The 22,304-nt window shown below is 47.9% G+C and overlaps 1 protein-coding gene across 1 annotated transcript in view; it reads right to left on the bottom strand.

Moving 5' to 3' along the window:
* SHANK3 (SH3 and multiple ankyrin repeat domains 3) overlaps positions 1 to 22,304 on the bottom strand; it is a 145,358-nt gene that overhangs the window by 106,039 nt on the left and 17,015 nt on the right. Inside the window, 2 exon segments of the mRNA XM_077179334.1 lie at positions 4,579 to 4,782; positions 17,624 to 17,998. Coding sequence (XP_077035449.1) covers positions 4,579 to 4,782; positions 17,624 to 17,887 — 468 coding nt within the window. The 5' untranslated portion in view covers positions 17,888 to 17,998.

Below are 22,304 nucleotides of genomic sequence, written 5' to 3'. Positions count from 1 at the left end.
GATAAGGGACTGATAAGAGATAAGGGATTGATAGGAGATAAGGGACTGATAAGAGATAAGGGATTGATAAGAGATAAGGGACTGATAGGAGATAAGGGACTGATAGGAGATAAGGGACAGATAAGAGATAAGGGATTGATAAGAGATAAGGGATTAATAAGAGATAAGGGATAGATAAGGGATTGATAAGAGATAAGGGACTGATAGGAGATAAGGGACTGATAGGAGATAAGGGACTGATAGGAGATAAGGGATTGATAAGAGATAAGGGACTGATAAGAGATAAGGGATAAGGGAATACACGCGGCGCTTGTAACGGAACTGCCAAGAGAAGAGATAAGGGCTGATAAGAGATAAGGGACTGATAAGAGATAAGGGATTGATAAGGGATAAGGGACTGATAGGAGATAAGGGATAGATAAGGGACTGATAGGAGATAAGGGACTGATAAGAGATAAGGGATTGATAAGGGATAAGGGATTGATAGGAGATAAGGGACTGATAGGAGATAAGGGATAGATAAGGGATAGATAAGAGATAAGAGACTGATAAGAGATAAGGGATTGATAGGAGATAAGGGATAGATAAGAGATAAGGGACTGATAAGAGATAAGGGATTGATAGGAGATAAGGGACTGATAAGAGATAAGGGATTGATAGGAGATAAGGGACTGATAGGAGATAAGGGACTGATAGGAGATAAGGGATTGATAAGAGATAAGGGATAGATAAGGGATTGATAAGAGATAAGGGACTGATAGGAGATAAGGGATAGATAAGAGATAAGGGACTGATAGGAGATAAGGGATAGATAAGAGATAAGGGACTGATAAGAGATAAGGGACTGATAGGAGATAAGGGATTGATAAGAGATGATACGGGACTGATAAGAGATAAGGGACTGATAAGAGATAAGGGATAGATATCATCTAAGAGATAAGAGATAAACGTGAGATAAGAGAGAGGAGATAAACAGAGACAAGAGATAAGTGGATATGAGATAAGGGATAAGAGATAAGAGAATATTTCATAAGATATAAGAGATGTATGGAGATAAGATATGAGCGATAAATGAAAATGAGATAAACTAGATAAGAGAGAAGAGGTCAACAGAGATAAGGGACAAGAGAAAAGAGATAAACAGAGATAAGAGATAAATGAATATGAGATAAACTAGATAAGAGAGAAGAGGTCAACAGAGATAAGAGATAAGGGAAAAGAGATAAAGAGAGATAAGAGATAAATGAATATGAGATAAAGATAAGGTAAAGATAGAGACAAGAGAAGTGATAAGAGACAAAGATAAGAGATAACAAATAAATATAAGGGTTAAGAGATAAAAAAGATAAGAGATAAGAGATGAATGAACAAAAGTAAAAGTACAGACAAGTGAGGAAAAAGACACAAATGCAAGAGGGAGAGATAAGAGATAAGGTGTAAGGATAGATAAAAGGGGAGAGATAAAATAATATTAGATAAGGGAGGAGAGATAAACAGAGATAAGAGATAAAGGAATGTGAGATAAAGACCGGGGAGAAGAGATGAGAGACATTCAAAGCTAAGAGATAAGCAAGAAAGATAAGAGATAAACAGAGATAAGAGAGGAGATACTGGAGATAAGTGAATTTGAGATAGGGAAAAGACAGAAGAGATAAGGGACATACCAAGAAAAGAGAGGAGATAAACAGATGTAGGAGATAAGAGATAAACAGAAATAAGAGATAAGAGATAAACAGAAATAAGAGATAAGAGATAAACAGAAATAAGAGATAAGAGATAAACAGAAATAAGAGATAAGATGTAAATTTATTTAACTTGATACAAGATAATATAGAAAAGATAATATGAGATAAATGTAAGAGATAAGGGACTTACAAAGATAAGATGTAAGAAGTAAATGGAGATAAGAAATAAGATATAAAGATTATATGCAGCTTGAAATGGGAGATAAGAAATAAATGGAGATAAGATATGAAATAAAGAGAGATAAGAGAGGAGAGATAAGAGATAACAGATAAATGCATATGAGATAAGGGATAAGAGATAAATTAATATAACTGAGAAAGATAAGAGAGACGGGGTAAGAGACATAGAAAGATAAGAGATAAATGGAGATAAGTGATAATCAGAGATAAGAGACAAACAGATAAGAGAAGTAAGAGATAAATTAATATGATATAAAGATAAGAGATAAGAGACATCAAAATATAATATAATAATAATATATAATAATATATTCTAGATAAATAATATATAATAATATATCGATAAATGGAGATAAGAGATAAGGGATACCGTATAAACAGATATAAGGAGACAAATGAATATGAGATAAAAGATAAGAGAGAAATTAATATAAATGAGAAAGATAAGAGAGAAGAGATAAGAGACACACAAAGATAAGAGACAATATATAGATAACAAAATGTAAAAAAAAATAAATTAAAATTAAACAAAAATAAATGCAAATAAAATAAAACAAAACAAACAAAAAACATTTTTAAAAGTAAAATAAAACAAAATTTAAAAAATTAAATACATAAAATAACATAAAATTAAATTAAAACAAAATAAAAGAATAGAATAAAACAAAAGAAAATGACATTAAATAAAACAAAAATAAAATAAGACAAAATAAATCAAATCAATATAAAACCACGTCAAATACAATAAAACAAAACAAAATAAAATATTTTGAAATTTAAAATAAAATGAAACAAAATTAAATAAAAGTAAAAATAAATTGAATTACAATAAAATAAATTAAATAACATTAAATGAAATTAAAACAAAATAAAATAAATGACTAAAATAAAATAAAATAAATAACATGAAATTAAATTAAGATAAACAGAACAAAATAAATGAATAAAATAAAATAAATAAAATAACACGAAATTAAATTAAGATAAACAGAACAAAATAAATGGATAAAATAATATAAAACAAAATAAAATAAAACTAAAAAAACTAAATAAAATAAAACAAAATAAAACAAAATAACGTAAAACAAACCAGAATAAAATAGCATAACATGAAATAACATAGCATAAAATAACGTAAAATAACATAGCGTAAAATAAAATGAAATAACATAGTGTAAAATAAAATTAAAAAAAAAACAAAATAAAATAACATAGCATAAGATGAAATAATATAGCATACAATAACCCAAAATAACATAGCATAAAATAACATAAAATAAAAAAAATAAAATAAAATAACATAAAATAAAACAAAATAAAATAAAATAACATAAACCAAAACATAGTAAAATAAAATAACATAGCATAACATGAAATAACATAGCATGAAATAACATAGCATAAAATAACACAAAATAAAACAAAATAGAATAAAATAACATAAAATAAAACATAGTAAAATAAAATAACATAGCATAGCATAAAATAACATAGCGTAAAATAAAATAAAATAACATAAAATAACATAAAACAAAACAAAATAACATAGCATAACATGAAATAACATAGCATAAAATAACATAAAATAAAACAAAATAAAATAAAATAACATAAAATGAAACATAGTAAAATAAAATAACATAGCATAGCATAAAATAACATAGCGTAAAATAACATAAAATAAAATAAAATAAATTAAAAATAAAATAAAATAAAATAACATAGCATAAAATAACATAGCATAAAATAAAATAACATAAAATAAATTAAAAATAAAATAAAATAAAATAACATAGCATAAAATAACATAGCATAAAATAACATAAAGTACAATAACATAAAATAAATTAAAAATAAAATAAAATAAAATAAAATAAAATAAAACAAAATAAAATAAAATAACATAGCATAAAATAACATAAAGTAAAATAACAAAATAAATTAAAAATAAAATAAAATAAAATAACATAGCGTAAAATAAAATAACATAAAATAAATTAAAAATAAAATAAAATAAAACAAAATAAAATAACATAGCATAAGATAACATAAAGTAAAATAACAAAATAAATTAAAAATAAAATAAAATAAAATAGCGTAAAATAAAATAACATAAAATAAATTAAAAATAAAATAAAATAAAATAAAATAAAATAACATAGTGTAAAATAAAATAACAAAATAAATTAAAAATAAAATAAAATAAAATAAAATAAAATAAAATAACATAAAGTAAAATAACAAAATAAATTAAAAATAAAATAAAATAACATAGCGTAAAATAAAATAACATAAAATAAATTAAAAGTAAAATAAAATAAAATAACATAGTGTAAAATAACAAAATAAATTAAAAATAAAATAAAATAAAATAAAATAACATAGCGTAAAATAAAATAACATAAAATAAATTAAAAATAAAATAAAATAAAATAACATAGCATAAAATAAAATAACATAAAATAAAATAGAATAAAATAAAATAAAACAAAATAAAATAAAACAAAATAAAGTAAAACAAAATAAAGTAAAATAAAATAAAATAAAATAAAATAAAATAAAACAAAATAAAATAAAACAAAATAAAACAAAACAAAACAAAACAAAATAGCATTTAAGCTGAAGCAAGCCATCCCCGTGCCCGCGCGGTCACCTCCAGGTACGGCACGGGCGTGTCGGGGTTCATGGGGTATTCCCGCAGCAGCCGCTCCTCATCCAGGAATTTGCCGGCGCGGCCGTTGAAGGCGGGCTGGAAGAGGCCGTAGTTGAGCACATCCTTGAGGCTGTGGTTGAGCGTGCACAGGATCCTCTGCTTGGACACCCACACGGGCACGTCGGGGTTCAGCCGCAGACACTTCTGGGAAGGGAAGGGAACGGACGCCGCGTTAGCGCGGGGGAAAACCGGGAATGGGATGGGGAGGGAAAGGGGAACGGGGAATGAGGGAGGGAAACAAGGAGTGGGGTGTGGAGAGGGGAGGGCGGCGGGAAACGAGGAGTTCCTGGGGTTTCGTGGGTAAATTGTTTTAAAAACCCCCAAAATCGCATGTTCGCGTTGTTGATTCCAAAGGGAAATCCATAGGGAAAGAGAAGGACGGAGCAGGAATCCAATGATTCTCCAGGGGAATGGGAGAAAAGAGGGAGCGAAACAGGGGGAGTTTGGGTTTGGGGGGGGTCGGAGCTATGGGAAATGAGGAATTCCTGAGGTTTTATGGATAAATGATTTTAAAAAAACTCAAAAAATTGGGTGTTCCCACTGTGAATTCCAAAGGGAAAGAGAGGGAGGAAAAGGGAATTCACCGGGTTCTCCAGAGAAAGGAGGGAAAGGGGGGAGCTGGGCTTCGGGGGGTTCTGGGAGAGTCAGACCCCTAGAAAATGAGGAATTCCCAGGTTTCCCTGATTTCCTGATTTAAAGAATGAAAAAAATAAATAAATAAATAAAAAAGTGTTCCCACTGTGAATTCCAAAGGGAAACAGAGGGAGAAAACAGGAATTCACCAGGTTCTCCAGGGAATGGGGGAATAAAGGAGGGAAAGGGGGGGAGTTGGGGTTTTTGGGGTTCAGACCTATGGAAAACCAGGAATTCCCAAGGTTTCCAGGTATTTTGATTTAAAAAAATGAAAAAAAAACTTGGGTGTTCCCACTGTGGACTCCAAAGGGAAATTTGTAGGGAAAGAGAGGGAGAAAATGGGAATTCACAGAGTTCTCCATGGGAATGGGGGAAAAGAGGGAGGGAAAGGGGAGAGTTGGGTTTGTGCAATTCGGGGAGGAATCCTATGGAAAATCAGGAATTTCCAAGTGTTTATGATTTTTTTTTAAATTAAAAAAATGAAAAAAAAAAGGGTGTTCCCACTGTGAATTCCATAGGGAAACAGAGGGAGAAAATGGGAATTCACCAGGTTCTCCAGGGAATGGGGGAATAAAGGAGGGAAAAGGGAGAGTTGGGGTTTGGGGATTCTGGGGGAGGCAGAGCTGTGGGAAACGAAGAATTCCCAAGTTTTCCTGATATTTTTCTTTTTTTAAAAAAACCCCAAAAACTTGGATGTTCCCAGGGTGAATCCCAAGGGGAGACAGGGAGAAAACGGGAATTCACCAGGCTGCTCTTCAGGGAATGGGGGAAAGGAGGGGGAAAGGAGGGAGTTGGGGTTTGGGGGGTTCTGGGGGGAGGAGGCCGCTGGGGAATGAGGAATTCCCAAGTTTACGGATCCAAGACGGATCCGTGTCCGTCCCTGAGGAATTGCCACGCTCCGGGCACGGATCCGGACATGGATCCAAACGTGGATTTAGGGATGGATCTGGGCATGGATCCCAAAGTGGATCCTGACACGGATTCAGGAATGGATCCTGACATGGACTTGGGAATGGATCCAGGCATGGATCCCAAAGTGGATCCCGACACGGATTCAGGAATGGATCCTGACATGGACTTGGGAATGGATCCAGGCATGGATCCCAAAGTGGATCCCGACACAGATTCAGGAATGGATCCTGACATGGATTTGGGAATGGATGTGGACATGGATCCCAAATTGGATCCCAACGTGGATCCGGGAATGGATCCGGGAATGGATCTGGGCAGGGATTTGGGAATGGATCCCGATGTGGATCCTCCTAAAACCAGGACAAGGTTCCAGCCCCAGTCCAGGCCCAGGGAACATTCCTGGCTTTCCTCCAAGGATTCTCTTTGGATTTCTCCCAGGATCCTGGTTTTCTTCCCGATTCCTCCTCCCATGCCATTCCAGCAGCATTCCCATTCCCAGAGGCTGAAAAATCCCATGGGATTCTCCTGGATTTCCGTGGGTTGGTGGGAGAAGGGATCAGAGACGCAGGATTGGGAATATCCATGGGAATTCCCACCTGGAGCTCCCAAATCCCACCTTGGGCCAGGCTGGACATCATCATTCCCATCATTCCCAACCACAGTCCTGGGAAGGAGTTAGGATTTTTGGATATCCAGGGGAAAGCAATCCTGCAGGAGAGGAGGAATCCACAGGAATTTTTTTCCACCCTCCAAAGTCAAACTGGGACCAGTTTGTGGAGCCAGCTGGGGAAAAAAGAGCCGGAATTTTGGGGGCTTAGATCATCTCCTGAGGAAAATTCCAGCCCCACCATTCCCGGAGTTTAATTCCATGCTGGGAGAAACTGCTTCCAGCAAAAAAAAAAATGGGATAAGGGTGAGAGGGAGGATCCAGGAAGCACCTGGAGTTCCTGGAGCCAGAAGAACAAAGGATTTGGGATTTTCCAGTGAATCAGGGGGCGATCCATCGGGAAGGGCGTCGGACGTTGTGTCATCCCACAAAACCCAGCCCCAAAATCCCATCCGGTGACTCACGGTTCAAAACTCCATCCAAAAATCCCGGAATTCCGAACTTTCCGCAGCACTGACAGCCCCGATCCTCCCAATATTCCCAAAGTCCCCAAAGCCTCGGAATGTTTCCAGGGAATTCACTCCCCCCATCCCACCCAGTGGTTCCCATGGGATTTGCTCCATCAGTTTTCTGGGATAAAGGTTCCCCACAAGGAAAACCGTCAGGAATTCCAAGGAAACACCACAATTCCCTGGAAAAGCCTTCCCAGTCCATCCCTGGCAGCTCCTGATCCAACGGATCGAGGCTGGAATTTTCCCTTGGGAAGCAGCACCCTTGCCTCACTTTTCCAGCATTTTTCCCAATCCCTCTGGAATTCCAGGAGCCGCTGGATCTTTGCCCTCACGTCTCCTTCTTCCCAAAATTCCCTTCCAAATTCTGAACACCTTGGAATGTTCTCCCTCCTTTCCTCAGCACTTTCCCAAAAAAATCCACAACTCATCCTTGGGAATTTTTCCCATTCCAAGCTCCTTCCCTTCCCCCTGGAGCTTCTCCAGCCCTTCCAGAAATTCTTGGAATTCAGCTTCAGCAGGAGCCTCTGGAAGTGGCCATTCCAGAACTTTTATTTCAATCCAAACTGAAATTTTCAGACTGGGAATTTCTCAGAATTCCCTTCCTTTACATCCAATCCTATCCAAGATTCCAAACCCGTTTGGCCACCGCATCACCAGGAAAACCCAACAGTTCAACTTCCCCGGGAATTCTCTCCGGGATTTCCCGGTTTTCCATGGAAAATCCCGTATCCGTTCGTTGCTCTTTAGGTCTCGAAGGCGGCTCCTTCCCAAAAATCCCTTTTCCCTATGGAATCACCACTTGGAATGCCGTCATTCCTCCCTCCTCATCCTCTCCATCCCTGCAATCCCGGTGGGAATTCCCACCAGGAATTCTGGCAGGGATTCCTTGGAAACTCCAGCACTCACCGGCTGCTCCATCCCGGAGCGAAAATTCCCAACTTTTCTCACTGGCGGTTCCGTCCTTTCCTTGTCCTCCCTCCGTGTCCCCCCGGATGCTCCGAGGGGACAAAATCCCATGGAAGGGGTATCCCTGTTTTCCATGGATGGGGTATCCCTGTTTTCCATGGATCCTCTGGGAGCGGCCGCTCCGGAGCTTTGAATCCCAAGCCAAAGAAATCCTGGGAATGTTGATAAATTCATCCAACCACTCCCCTCCGGATCAATCCTGCCAGGATTGGTCCAACGCTTCCAGGGGCCGTTCCCAGGAAATTCCAGCCTCCAGCTCCACACTCAGATTCCCAGGAAAAATCTGGAATTCCGAGCTGGGAAATAAAGGGAATAAAGGGGGAATTTTGCCTCCTATCTGTACTTTACCCACTTAAAATTGGGATTTTCCTTCCACTAATTCCCAGCTTGAATTGGAATCCTGCACATTCCTATGGAATTTTCTCTCCTGCTTCCCACAAAAAACAAGGATCTGATTATTTAGGATGCAACAGCACCAAAAAAAAAAAAAGTTGGGAAACTACGAACCGGTCAAGAGAAAACAAGGATTTGATGCATTCCATGCAAGAAAAAATCTGGGAAAACACGGGTTGAAAATGATGTGGATAAAATTTCCAACTTTTTGCTGGAAAAATGGGAATTTACCACGGGAAAGCTGAATAATAAATGACAGGATTTTGTTTAATGCAAAATCAGATTGGGATTTGAATCCGACGAAATTCCAAAGGGGATTTAATGGGAAGGGAGGGAAAAGGAGGAATTGGGTAGGAAATTTTAATTAATAAAGGATTAATAAATGAATTATTAATCAGTAAATATTTGTTTATTGCTAATTAATAGAAGTGGGCTTGGATAATAATTCCTCATTTTTTTATTTTTTTAGGGAATTTTTATCCAATTTTGGGCAGGGTTGGATGACCTTGGATCATCCCGGATCCCCATTGGAATCTGAAGTTCCTTAAGGATTTCTCCCACCCCAATTCTCTCAAATTCCCAATAAAACCTCCCAGAAATCCCAAATTTTCTCAAATTCCCAATAAAGGAAATAATTTTCCAGGGGAAAAAAAACTCCCATCATTCCCAAGGACGAGCTTGTTCCCTCTCCCGCTCCTCACTCCAGGCTTCCCTCATTCCGTAAAAAACCAGGATAAAAACAAAAAGCCGGAATTTCTATCGATCCCCGACGGGAGCAGGGGGAAGGATTTGATTGGTTAATTAATCAACCATAATTAATTAATTAATCAGTGACCCGTGAATGTCGGGATAATTGAAGATCCGGGACAAAGGCGGCTGCGGAATGTTTGATTCCAAACGGGATCGTCCGGAAAAATGAGTTTTAACAGCCCGGCCGAAGGAGTTTTTCCATGGAAAAGCCAAAATTCCAGGAATGTGGGAATGGATGAGGGTTAATTAATCTGTGTTTTGGGGTGGTTTGAATTGATTCGTTAAAATTTTCATGGATATCAGCATGGAAAAAGCTGGGAAAGCCGGAATAATATAAAATGTGGGAATGAGGTGGGATGGGATCCGGGATTGAGAAAAGAAATCAGAAAAAAGGAATTTCCCTTTGGAAAAGCCAAAGCCGGGAAATCCCGGATCCAGGAGCACCCGGCCCAGCCCTGAGCCCAGCCCAGGCCCGATGGAAATCTGGGAAGCAAAGGGAAATCCCTCGGGAATGAGGGAGCCCCAGGGCCGGCCCAGGGCTTCCAGAAGCTTCCCTGAGAATCCCGGGATGAGCCAGAGCCCGTCCCAAAGGAGCCCCAGAGCCGCCTCTGCTCCAGGCTGAGCCCAGATCCCAAATCCAGCCGGAGTTTTCCAGCCCAGATCCCAAATCCCTCCGGAGTTTTCCAGCCGAGATCCCAAATCCAGCCGGAGTTTTCCAGATCTTTCCCAAATCCCAAATCCCTCCGGAGTTTTCCAGCCCAAATTCCAAAACCAGCCGGAGTTTTCCAGATCTTTCCCAAATCCCTCAGGTGTTTTCCTGTTTTCCAGCCCAAATCCCAAACCCCTCTGGAGTTTTCCAGCCCTTTCCCAGCTCCATTCCCTTCCCCGGCCCCGCTCCATCCCCTCCTTATCCCCAGGATCCAGAACTTTCCCATGGAATGTGCAAACCTTTCTCCTGCTGCTTCTTTCCCGCTCTGGATCCCGGGCATTCCTTAATTCCCTCATTAATTCCAGCCCCTTTTCCATCATTTCCTGCCGGGACAAACTGGCCATGGACACGGAATTCCAGCCTTTTCTTCTCCCTTTGGTATCCATGGGGTTTCCAGACCCGATCCCACTGCATTCCTTACATTTTACAATTCCCACTCTCCCCTGGGAATCCCATCTGCATCCCAAGGGAATGAGAGAATCCTGGAATTCTTGGGATTCCCAGCAGGATTTATGAGATTTTCCAGCCCCTCCAGGGCATTCCCGGTGGGAAGGGCCTGGAATCTGCAGACCCTCAGAGGGAACAAGGGCAGGAATTTCCTTCCCTTCCAAGAGTTCCTTTTCCTTCCCCATTCCCATCGTTTCAGGCAATTCCCAGAATTTGAGAACCCCCAGCTCCAAGATTTTGCTGGCCACAAGAAACCCTCATTTTTAAGGAATTCTTGGGGAAAAAAAATCCCTTTTTTTTTTCCTCCTGTTCCTTTTTCTCCTTTCCTCCTGCGGGAGCTCTTTGGTCGCTCCCACATTCCCAAGGAATCCAGCAGATGGAATTCAGAGCCGTTATTCCTGATTTATTTTTTTTTAGGAATATTTCCAAGCGCTCAGCTAATTTTCTTTTCACGCCAATTTTTCCTCGCCTCAAATGACTCAGAATTCCTCTTTATTAAGCACGGAATGTGCTCTTCCCAAAAAAAAATGGCTGGAAAAATGAAAAGATGGGATTGATGTTTTCCATGAAAATTGCCTCAATGGATGCATCCTGTTCCTGTTCCAGCAAATCCGCTTGGGAGGAGAAAAAAAGGGAATTTTGGTCGTAAAATCTTTTAAATTTATTAAATTGCAAATGTGCCGGTCACGGCTTGATCCGAGTCGGATTTTCCTTGGAAAAAGCCGTGGATTGGGAATGCACGGCAGCTCCGGCTGTTTGCGGGCGGATTTTGCTGCCGGCGGATTTCTCCCGGATAAAAATCGGGAATTGCTCAGATTCCCATCGATCCACTTTGTTTGATTGAGCTCACAGAGGGTGACTTTGCCCCCGGGGCAATTCCCGGGATTTGGGGTTGTGCTGGAATATTTCCGGAGGTTCTGCTGCTCGGCATCCGCTGGAATGTGCCAGGGGAATTGTTTGGGATAAATGGGATTTATTTCCATGGAATTGTTCGGATTTGGGGTGGAAAAAGCCACTTAAATGTGGTGGAACTGCAGCTTTCCCACGTTTCCTCTGGATCAGGGGTTGGAAAAGCTGGGAAGGGCCTGGAAAAGCTGGGATGGGGCTGGAAAAGCCGGGATGGCCATCCATGGAGGAATCCAAGGAATTCCTGGATGTGGCTCTCAGAGCTCTGGGATTGGGATCAGGCCCAGCTTGGATTTGATCTTGGAATTCTTTTCCAAGCTCAGTGATTCCAGGATTTATGGTTAAAGCACCTGAATCCTCCCAGGGGATTTTTGGGAATCACTCATTTGATTCCCACTGGTTTTCGGGACACTCTCACTCTGCTCCATCCGGATCCTCCCTCTGGATGCTCCAACGGCCGCCACGGGAAAAAAAACAGCTCCCAAAAAAAAAAAAAAAAAAAAAGCCACAAAAAGCCTGGAAAAATCCGCAGGCAGCACCTGCAGGAATTGGGGACGGGAAAAATGGAAATGGGGAAGAGGGGAGAAAAGCGGAGCAGCTGCTCCATTCATGGAGCGCGATGCGGCGGCTCTGAAAGGAGCGGCATTTCCATGGAAAAACAATGGGAAGCTCCAGGCAAAAAGCAGCTCCCGGCCTGTTTGGAAGCGCTTTGATTCTGCCCTAAAACGGGGGAAAATTCCATTGGAATTCTCGACATCCCGGGGTTTTTGCCGCAGTGCGAAAGGAGGGAAGGATCAAAGGTTTGGGGCCATTCCCAAGGGCCATTCCCAATATCCCGATTTTCCCCTTGCAGGAATCGAATTCTCCTGATTTTCCCTTTTTTTTTTACAGTGTTCCCATGGCTGGAGAGTGGAGAGTGGAGAATGGAGAGTGGAGAATTTCAGGAATTTTGGGATCTAAGGACTGGGAAAACAGAGAATGGAAAAGCCTCGGGATGGAGGCAGGGAATTGGTGGGAAGAGGAGCGATCCCTCATCCCACACTTTTCCATGCTCTCTCTTCCCTTGGAATCCACATGCCCACTCCCATCCCTCCTTTTTCCAGGTGTTCCCATCCCTTGGAATCCACATTCCCACGGAAGGACCTCCGCCCTCATCCTTCACTTTTCCAGGTGTTCCCATCCCTTGGAATCCACATTCCTGTGGGATCTCCACTCTCATCCCTCTCTTTTCCATGTTCTCCCTTCCCTTCCCAGGAATCGGCCACGTGGGATGGGCAGGAGCCTCCTCTTCCTCATCCCAAAGGAATTCCCAACCAGAATTCCCATTCCCACCCACCCTTGGAACACTGAGGGATCTCCTTGGCAAAGCCGGAGGAAAACTGGGATGCTCCCAGTTAAAAACCGCCTCGGAAGGGACAAAACGTGGGAATTCTCACTCCAGCATTCCAAGGATTGAGGGATCAGGGCCGGGAGCTCCCAACACATCCCGGAAACCGTGAGGAAAAACCTCTGGAATTCCAGATGGACACTCCCAGGCCATCCAGTGCCGGGAGCTGCTCCCAGATGAATCCAGCTGGGATTTTATTTGAATTCCGTCTTTTCCATGATTTCAAAGGGAAGAGGAAGAGTTTCCAGCACAAAACGGGGGAGGAAAACCTTTGGAAAATTCCAGAAAATTCCTCCCTGGCCGCACATCCCTGATCTTTCCCAGCTGTTCCCATAAATTCCAGCTCTGGGAATGCTGGCAGCTTCCCGAGGCTGCAGGAGCCTCCCCTCTCTCCACATCCCGGATTTCCTGGGATGTGATGAACTTGTGGTTCCTTGGGATGAGCTTTCCCCTGCTTCCAGAGGAAAAACAAACGGAAAACCTTTGGAATCACAGCCAGTGCCGGCCCCCACGGAGCCCATTCCCATGGGAGAATCCCAAGGTTTGCTCCGGCACCTCCAGGATTCCAACACTGCCAACAGAGAGGAAAACTCGGCACATTCCCGGGATTTTCCCTGGGTTTGCCACTTTTTCCCACCAAAGAGGGAGGCTGCTCCCAAAGCGCTCCCGCCAAATTTCAGGAATGGGTTTTCCCGTGGGATTTAACAGTGCAGAATCCATAAATTATTCCAGAGGAACCAACCCCGGCTCGGGCGTGTTCCTGTCTCCTTAAAATCCGGCTCCGAGCTCCCGGACCCCGTGGGAGGTTGGGATAATTTTATCCCGGGTCTCCACCACCCTTCCCACGGAGCAGCCGGAGGCGGGAATGGCTCTTCCCGAAGGATCTGAGGCTCTGGGATGGGACAGGGAAGCTCCAAATGATCCTCGGGGATTTCCGCACCCTCCTTTTGCCAGGATCACATTCCCAGCTCAGGGAGTGATCCAGGTCCTCAAATTCCAAAACTGGAAATCTCCGGAGCTCAGGGCATCCAAGGGAATCGGTTCCCTGCCCGATGGAAAAGCTCCAGGATGGGAAACACCGGGAGCTCCAGGCCGAGCCCAGATCCTGGATCACGGCTGGTTTCCCTGGAATGCTGCATAGGGATCAGTGGGACATGCCACAGATTCCCTGGAATCCTGTGATGGGATCAGTGGGACACCCCGTGGTTTCCCTGGAATGCTGCCCTGGGATCAGTGGGACACCCCTGGCTCCCCAACCTTCCAGATGCCTCAGGACATTCCAGACCTGCTCAGACATCCCAGGACATTCCCAACCTCCCACCTGGGCACCCCAGGACATTCCAGGACATTCCAGACCCCCTGGACATTCCAGGACATTCCAGGCCCCCTGGACACCTCAGGAAAACCCAACCTCCTGCATCCACAATCCGAGGTGGGAGAAGCGGGAATTGGGATCCCATCACCCCCGGGACGCTTGGGAAGGGAAGAGAAGGAGAAAAGAGGAGGAAAGACCCCAAAAATTCCTCGTTTCCCACAGCCCCGCTCCCTGCCAAACTTTCCCCTTTCCCACGGAATTCCAGAACATTCCAAGCTGGAACCACACCCCCCCCCAAGGATCTCAAAGTCCAACTCTTGGCCCTGCACAAAATAATCCCAACATTCCCAGCATTGACCTGAAGGCATTGTCCCAAATTTTTCAGACCTCTGGGACCTTCCAGCATTGTCCAAGCTCTTCCAGAGCTCTGGAAGGCCGAGGGTTGGGAGCAATTCCAGAGGTTTTGGGAATTGCAGCTCTCTGGAGCAGCCCCACCACCCACCGGGAGCTTTCCCAGGATTTTCCAGGTGTGGGGAATTTAAGCCCTCTTCCCTGGCTCAAGTGCAGGTGATAAAAACTGGGATGGGCCAATGGAAAAGGCCCTTTAATTCCCGGGAAAACTGGGGGGAGATTTGCACCCGTGAATTCCAGCACTTCCAGGGAATTCCAAGGATTTGGGATGAGCAAATTCCAGGAGGGCAGGAAAACTTCCCGGGACTTTCAAATCCCACCTGCAGGTTCCCAGAAAAAAAAAAAATGGGAATTCCATAACCCGAGCTTTATGGCATTCCTGACCTTGGGAATGCCGGGATGGAGCCAGACTTGGGGCTGGAAAACTGATGATCCCAAAGAATTCCCATCCCAGTGATCCCAAAGAATTCACAGACTGATGATCGGGAGAATTCCCATCCCGGTGATCCCAAAGAGTTCCCAAACTGGTGATCAAGAGAATTCCCATCCTGGTGATCCCAAAGAGTTCCCATCTCCAGCAGAGTTTTTATGGAAGAGCCGGTGGGACATTGGCCGTGGATCCAGAGCTCCAGAGGCACCTCTGGGATGCCCTCGGCCACCTCAGTGTCCCCAGTGCCACCGACCACAGGGGACAGTGTAGGCCCCGTGTCCCCAGCGTCCCCAGACACGGCCCGTGAGTCCCCAGTGCCACCAGCCTCCGACAGCTCAGTGTCCCCAGTGTCCCCAGTGTCCCCAGTGCCACCAGCCTCCAACAGCTCAGTGTCCCCAGTGCCACCAGACACAGGCCCTGTGTCCCCAGTGCCACCGGACACAGGCTCGGTGTCCCCAGTGCCACCAGTCTCTGCCAGCTCTGTGTGCCCAGTGCCACTGACCACAGACTCAATGTCCCCAGTGTCACCAGCCACTGCCAGCTCAGTGTCCCCAGTGCCACCAGACACAGCCCATGAGTCCCCAGTGCCACTGGCCACAGGCTCGGTGTCCCCAGTGCCACCACCCCGCAGTCCCCATGGGGACCCCATGCCAGGCTCCACAAGAGAACTTTCCTTGTCCAAGAGGCTCTGCCTGCCCTCGGTGCCCTCTGCTCACCCCAGGTCTGTCACCTCACCCTTGTCACCTCACCCTTGTCACCTCACCCTTGTCACCTCAGCCTTGTCACCTCCAGCTGCCCACTCCCCTAATGAGGGCTGTTAATTACCCCATCCTTGCGGCCCTTCAGCTTTTCCTGCTCCTCATTCCCTACACATCCCCCAAGTCCAGGGAATTCTGGTTTCCTGGATCCCTGCGCCCTCACCAGGGCTGTGCCCTCCTGGGTCACCCCGGGGTCACTCCTGGACTTCGGGGTCCCTCTGGGGTCATTCCCGGGGTCACTCTGGCACATCCCACCAATGGCACTGGCACATGACCCCCAGTCCAGTGTCCATCACCCCAAACCAGTGTCCATCACCCCACACCATTCCAGTGTCCATCACCCCAAACCAGTGTCCATCACCCCACACCATTCCAGTGTCCATCACCCCAAACCAGTGTCCATCACCCCACACCATTCCAGTGTCCATCACCCCAAACCAGTGTCCATCACCCCACACCATTCCAGTGTCCATCACCCCACGCCATTCCAGTGTCTATCACCCCCAAACCATTCCAGTGTCCATCACCCCACACCATTCCAGTGTCCATCACCCCAAACCAGTGTCTATCACCCCCAAACCATTCCAGTGTCCACCACCCCATGCCATTCCAGTGTCCATCACCCCACACCATTCCAGTGTCCACCACGCCACCACTGTCCAGCCCAGCGGAGCCCCCTGGGCACGAGTGACCGTCACACGCCGGTACTGTGGCCCCACAGCCTGGCCCCAGTCCCAGTCCCAGTCCCAGTCCTGGAGCCGATCCCAATCCCAGTCCTGGTCCCAATCCCAGTCCCAGAGCTGCTCCCGGTTCCAGAGCAGTGCTGGAGCTGCCCCTGCTGCCCATTCCCAGCCTGGTCCCAGTCCCACTCCTGGAGCTGGTCCCAATCCCAGTCCTAGTCCCGGTCCCGTTCCCAGCCCAATCCCTGTGGGTGCGGAGCCCTGGGGCGGGGAGCGGCCCCACGCCGCGGCCGCACCCCGGGATGGCAGCGCTGCCACCGGGCACCACGGGAGCGGGGGGACACCGGGCTGGGGACACCGGGGACCCGGGCGATGGGACCCGTTCTGCCGGGCCCGCGGCGGGGAGAAGTTTGCCGGTGCCGGGAGCGGGAGCGGGGCTGGGAGCGGGTGGGATGCGGGTCGCGGCCAGTGCCGGTGCGGCGCCGAACCCGCTGCGGACCGGGGCGCAGATCGGGACCCGTCTGAGTGAGGCTCGGGACCGATGTGGGTGCGGAACGGGGCCGGTCTGAGCGAGGTTTGGGGCCGGTCCGGGTGCGGATCGCGGCGCGGACCGGGCCCGCTGTGAGTGCGGGTGAGGGCGGCTCTGGATGCGGATCGGGGCCGCTCTGGGCTGCGCATCCCAGCGCGGGCCGCTCGCGGTGGCGCTCCCGGTGCGGCTCCCGCTGCGCATCCCGGCTCGGGCGCTCCCGGTGCGGCTCCCGCTGCGCATCCCTCCCGGCTCGGGCGCTCCCGGTGCGGCTCCCGCTGCGCATCCCGGCTCGGCGCGGTCCCGGTGCGCATCCCTCCCGGTGCGCATCCCGGCTCGGCGCGGTCCCGGTGCGGCTCCTGCTGCGCATCCCGGATCGGCGCGGTCCCGGTGCGCGTCCCTCCCGGTGCGCATCCCGGCTCGGCGCGGTCCCGGTGCGCGTCCCTCCCGGTGCGCATCCCTCCCGGCTCGGGCGGTCCCGCTGCCCATCCCTCCCGGTGCGCATCCCTCCCGGCTCGGGCGGTCCCGCTGCCCATCCCTCCCGGTGCGCATCCCTCCCGGCTCGGGCGGTCCCGGCGCGGCGGTGGCCGCTCGGGGCTCCCTCCCTGCTCCCTCCGTGCCCGGTGCCTCCCTCCGCACTCACCGTCTGCTGCAGGTCGGGGATGCCGATGCGCACCACGATGGCGCCGGGCGCGGGCTCCTCCATGCGCGCCGGGGCCGCCAGCTTGGGCGAGCGGGGCCCGCCGTGGCCCCGGGCCGGCTCCAGGCGCGGCTCCTCCCGCAGGCCGGGGCTCGGCTCCCCGCTGCTGCTGCTGACGGCGGCGACTCGGGGCTGGCGCTCCGGCGGCGGCTCCGGCGGCGGCGACTCGGGGCTCTCATGCTTGCTGCCCGCGGGGCTCAGAGGCATGCTCCGTGCGCCGCGGCGGGCGGCCCGCGCCCGCTCCGCTCCCGCACCGGCACCGGCACCGGCTCCGGCTCCGCACCGCGCCGGGGCCGCGCTCAGCGCCCGCCCGGGGCCCTGCGGGGGGAAGCGAGGGGTGAGAGGAGCGGCGGGACAGCCCCGGGAGCGGCATCCCCGAGCCCCCGAGGGAGCCCCGGAACCGGCAGAGCCAGCGGGGAGAAAGCGGCGTTCCCAAGGGATGGGGAAATCTGGGAAGGGACCCCCGGGACATGGACTCCCCCTCTGGAATGGCTCCCCAGGAAGAGCCGTTCCTCAGGAAAAGTCCAGGAGTGAATTCCCACTCTCCCCAGGGACATTCCCACAGGATCTCACAAACCTCCCCCCCTCCGGCAGGGATTGTCCTGAAAAAGTGACCATTCCCAAGGAGAAACCTGGGATGGGAGTCCCGGGATGGACACGGACATTCCCTCAGGGAGGGACCCTCTGGAAATAGCCCCAGGAAGGGCCATTCCCAAGGACAGAGAAATCTGGAAAGGGACCCTGGAACCCCCATTCCCAGCAGGGATCGTCCCTCAGGAAAGGATCCCCGGGATGGACACGGACATTCCCTCAGGGACCCTCTGGAAATAGCCCCAGGAAGGGCCGTTCCTCAGGAAATGTCCAGGAGTGAACTCCCACTCTCCCCATGGACATTCCCACAGGGATTCCCGGGAATATCCCACCAGGAAGGGCATTCCCAAGGATGGAGGAATGTGGGAAGGGACTCCTGGAATCCCCGTCCCCAGCTGGGAGTGTCCCCAGGAAGAACCATTCCCAAGGACAGAGAAATCTGGGAAGGGACCCTGGAACCCCCATTCCCAGCAGGGATCATCCCTTAGGAAAGGATCCCCCAGGATGGACACGGACATTCCCATAGGGACCCTCTGGAAACACTCCCAGAAAAAAGAAATATGGGAAGGGATCCCAAAAATTCCCCCAGCTGGGCCCATTCCCAGGAGAGATCCGGGATCAGCCCTGCTTTTCATACGGAATCTCCTCAGGAATTCCATGGAATTCCCCCAGCTGGGCCCATTCCCAGGAGTTTTCTGGGATCAGCCCCACTTTTCGCATGGAATCTCCTCAGGAAATCCAGGGAATTCTCCCTGTAGGACCCATCCCCTAAAGGGACCCCACAAAGGGATTCCAGGACTCCAACACTGCTCCTGCACGGAATCTCTCCAGGAATTCCATGGAATTCCCTGAGCAGGGCCCATTTCCGAGTTTTCTGGGATCAGCCCCACTTTTCACATGGAATCTCCTCGGGAATTCCATGGAATTTTCCCAGCAGGATCTATCCCCTAAAGGGACCCCACAAAATAATTTCGGGATCCCACCCTGAGGGAGGAGGAAAAAGAGCAGGAAAACCCCAAAATTCCAGCCGGGAAAATGCACTTGGGAAGGAGAAAAACTGGGATAAACAGGGAAAACCACGGGATCCTCCTGATCTGTGGCAGATGGGAAAACCCTTTGGATCCCTGTGGATCCCTTTGGATCCATGCCCCAATCCAATCCCAAATTCTCCTCTCCCCTTTCCCAAATCCCGGGTTTGATTTATTCCCATTTTTTCCCCTCTCTCTGCCTCGTTATCCCACAAATGGAGCGCTCCAGATGGCGATCCCTGGGATTTTTTTTCCCTTTTTTTTTTTTTTTTTCTCCCATACCTCATTAATTCCCAATAATTTTAAGACCCCATCTGGGAAAGGTTGGAAAAAATTCCACAACGGAATAATACCCCAAATTCCGTTTTGCAGAGTCGTTTTCCCTCCTTAAATCCATTTCTCTGCTCACGAAATCCAAACAATTCTACTTTTTTTTTTTCCCCAAGGAATCCATGGAATCTTTTAGCAATCACAGCCCAAAGAGCCTCATTCCAACAGCAGGGGGAAAAAACACAAGGTTGGAAAAGCTTCCAAGGGAGCTGGAAAAATATTCCAAGATTTTTTTCCCTGCGGTGGCATTTTCCTCGGGCTTCTGAAAATTCCTTGGATTTCTGAGCTTTCCTTGGATTTCTGAACATTCCCCGGATTTCCAAGCATTCCCAAGAGGGTTGGAGCAGAGCCTCCTTCCCGCCTTTTCCCGCGGGAACAGAATTCCCAGATTTCCTGCCTTCTTCCCATCATTTCAGGATTAAAAATCTGGAGCCTTGCCCGAATTCCAATGCTGGGAGAGGCAATTCCAGAGGGAAGAGCAATTCCAGAGAGAACAGAAATTCAGAGGGAAATTCCAGAGGGAATCCAGCCGGGAGAATCCTGGGGTAAGGGCAGTGGGATGGGGAGACCTGGAAAGGATTTTTGGGAATTTTTGGGGGGATTTTGGGGGGGGATTTTCAGATTGGATTGGAGCTTTTCACTGGGATTGAAGTTATTCCCTGGGATTTAATTTTTTCCCTGGGATTGGAATTTTGGGATTGGAGCTTTCCCAGGGAAATGGATTTTTTTCCCTGGGATTGGAGCTTTTCCCTGGAACTGGAATTTTTACCTGGGAATTGGAATTTTCCCCTAGGATTGGAATCAGGGTCAAATTCCTTCTCTTTCCCAACTTTCCCGGTTTTCCCAAGCTCAGGGATGGCTGGGAAGCTGCTGCCTCCTCTCCACACCCACATCCCAATCCAGAAAATCCAGGATCCTTTGGGAAAAGGGTTTTTGGGAAGCACCTGGCTCGGTGTGTGCCCAGGTGAGGCCGTTCCCGAGCTTTTCCTGGGAAAAACAGCCGGGAATGACAGGGCCAAGGGAGACCTGGCATCCTGCTGGGATCACTGGGAATGGGCCCAGGAAGAGCTGGGAAAATCCCAGCTGGGATTTTCCAGCCCTGGAATTGTCACTGCCCGGACACATGGGAGAGGGGCCATGGATCCCAAACTATTCCTGCCCTTCCAGGGATCCCAAACAATTCCTGCCCTTCCAGGGATCCCAAACTATTCCTGCCCTTCCAGGGATCCCAAACAATTCCTGCCCTTCCAGGGATCCCAAACTATTCCTGCCCTTCCAGGGATCCCAAACAATTCCTGCCCTTTTTTCCATGGATCCCAAACTATTCCTGCCCTTCCAGAGATCCTGAACAATTCCCGTGCTTTCAGAGACTTCAAACCATTCCTGCCCTTCTTCCCATGAATTCCAAACCATTCCTGCCCTTCTTCCCATGAATTCCAAACAATTCCTGCCCTTCTTTCCATGAATTCCGAACAATTCCTGGCCTGCAGAGCTGGATCCAACCCTGTAGCTCCACCTGGCCTGGATCAGGGATCCTGGAAGGATCAGGGGAAGGAAACCTGGAAGGATCAGGGATCCAATCCCTCTCCTGAAGAGATCTGGGATCCAATTCCTGCCTGGAAGGATCTGGAGACAATCCCTGTCCTGGAAATATCTGGGAGTCTGGAAAGATCAGGGAGCCAAAGCCTCACCTGGATCAGGGAATGTGGAAGGATCAGGGTGACAAAATCTCTCACCTGGATCAGGGAATGTGGAAGGATCAGGGGAATAAAACCCAGAAAGATCAGGGATCCAATCCCTGCCCTGGAAGGGTCTGGGATCCAATCCCTGCCTTGGAAGGATCTGGGATCCAATCCCTGCCCTGGAAGGATCAAGGGAGCCAAACTCGGAAAGATCATGGATCCAAAGCCTCACCTGGATCAGGGGGCCTGGAAGATCTGGGAATCCAGACCCACACCGGGAATTCTCAGGGGAGCCAAACCCTGCCCTGGAAGGATCAGGGTTCCAATCCCTGTCTGGGAAGGATCGGGGAGGGATCTGGAGCCAATCCCTCACCTGGATCAGGGATCCAGTCCCTCCTGGGAAGGATCAGGAAGCCTGGAAGAACCAGGGAGCTCAAGCCTCACCTGGATCAGGGATCCAATCCCTCTCCTGCAAGGATCGGGGATCCAACCCTGCCCTGGAAGGATCAGGGATCCAGACCCTCTCCTGGAAGGATCAAGCGAGCCAAACCCAGCCCTGGAAGGATCTGGAGACAATCCCTTTCCTAGAAATATCTGGGAATCTGGAAAGATCAGGGAGCCAAAGCCTCACCTGGATCAGGGGATGTGGAAGGATCAGGGATCCAATCCCTGCCCAGAAGGATCAGGGATCCAATTCCTGCCCTGGAAGGATCAGGGATCCAATCCCTGCCCAGAAGGATCAGGGATCCAATTCCTGCCCTGGAAGGATCAGGGATCCAATCCCTGCCCTGGAAGGATCAGGGATCCAATCCCTCCTGGGAAGGATCAGGGATCCAATCCTTGCCCTGGAAGGATCAGGGATCCAATCCCTCTCAGAAGGATCAGGGATCCAGACCCTCCCAGAAGGATCAGGGATCCTGGAAGGATCAGGGATCCAATGGCTCCCGGGAAGGTTCAGGAATGTCGCTTGGGCCCGGGGACAATCGGTGCCGT

Source organism: Agelaius phoeniceus, chromosome 5 (genome assembly GCF_051311805.1).
Source record: "Agelaius phoeniceus isolate bAgePho1 chromosome 5, bAgePho1.hap1, whole genome shotgun sequence".
Lineage (NCBI taxonomy): Eukaryota > Metazoa > Chordata > Aves > Passeriformes > Icteridae > Agelaius > Agelaius phoeniceus.
Note: the sequence above shows the minus strand (reverse complement) of the source record. Positions and strands in the feature narration are given on the sequence as shown.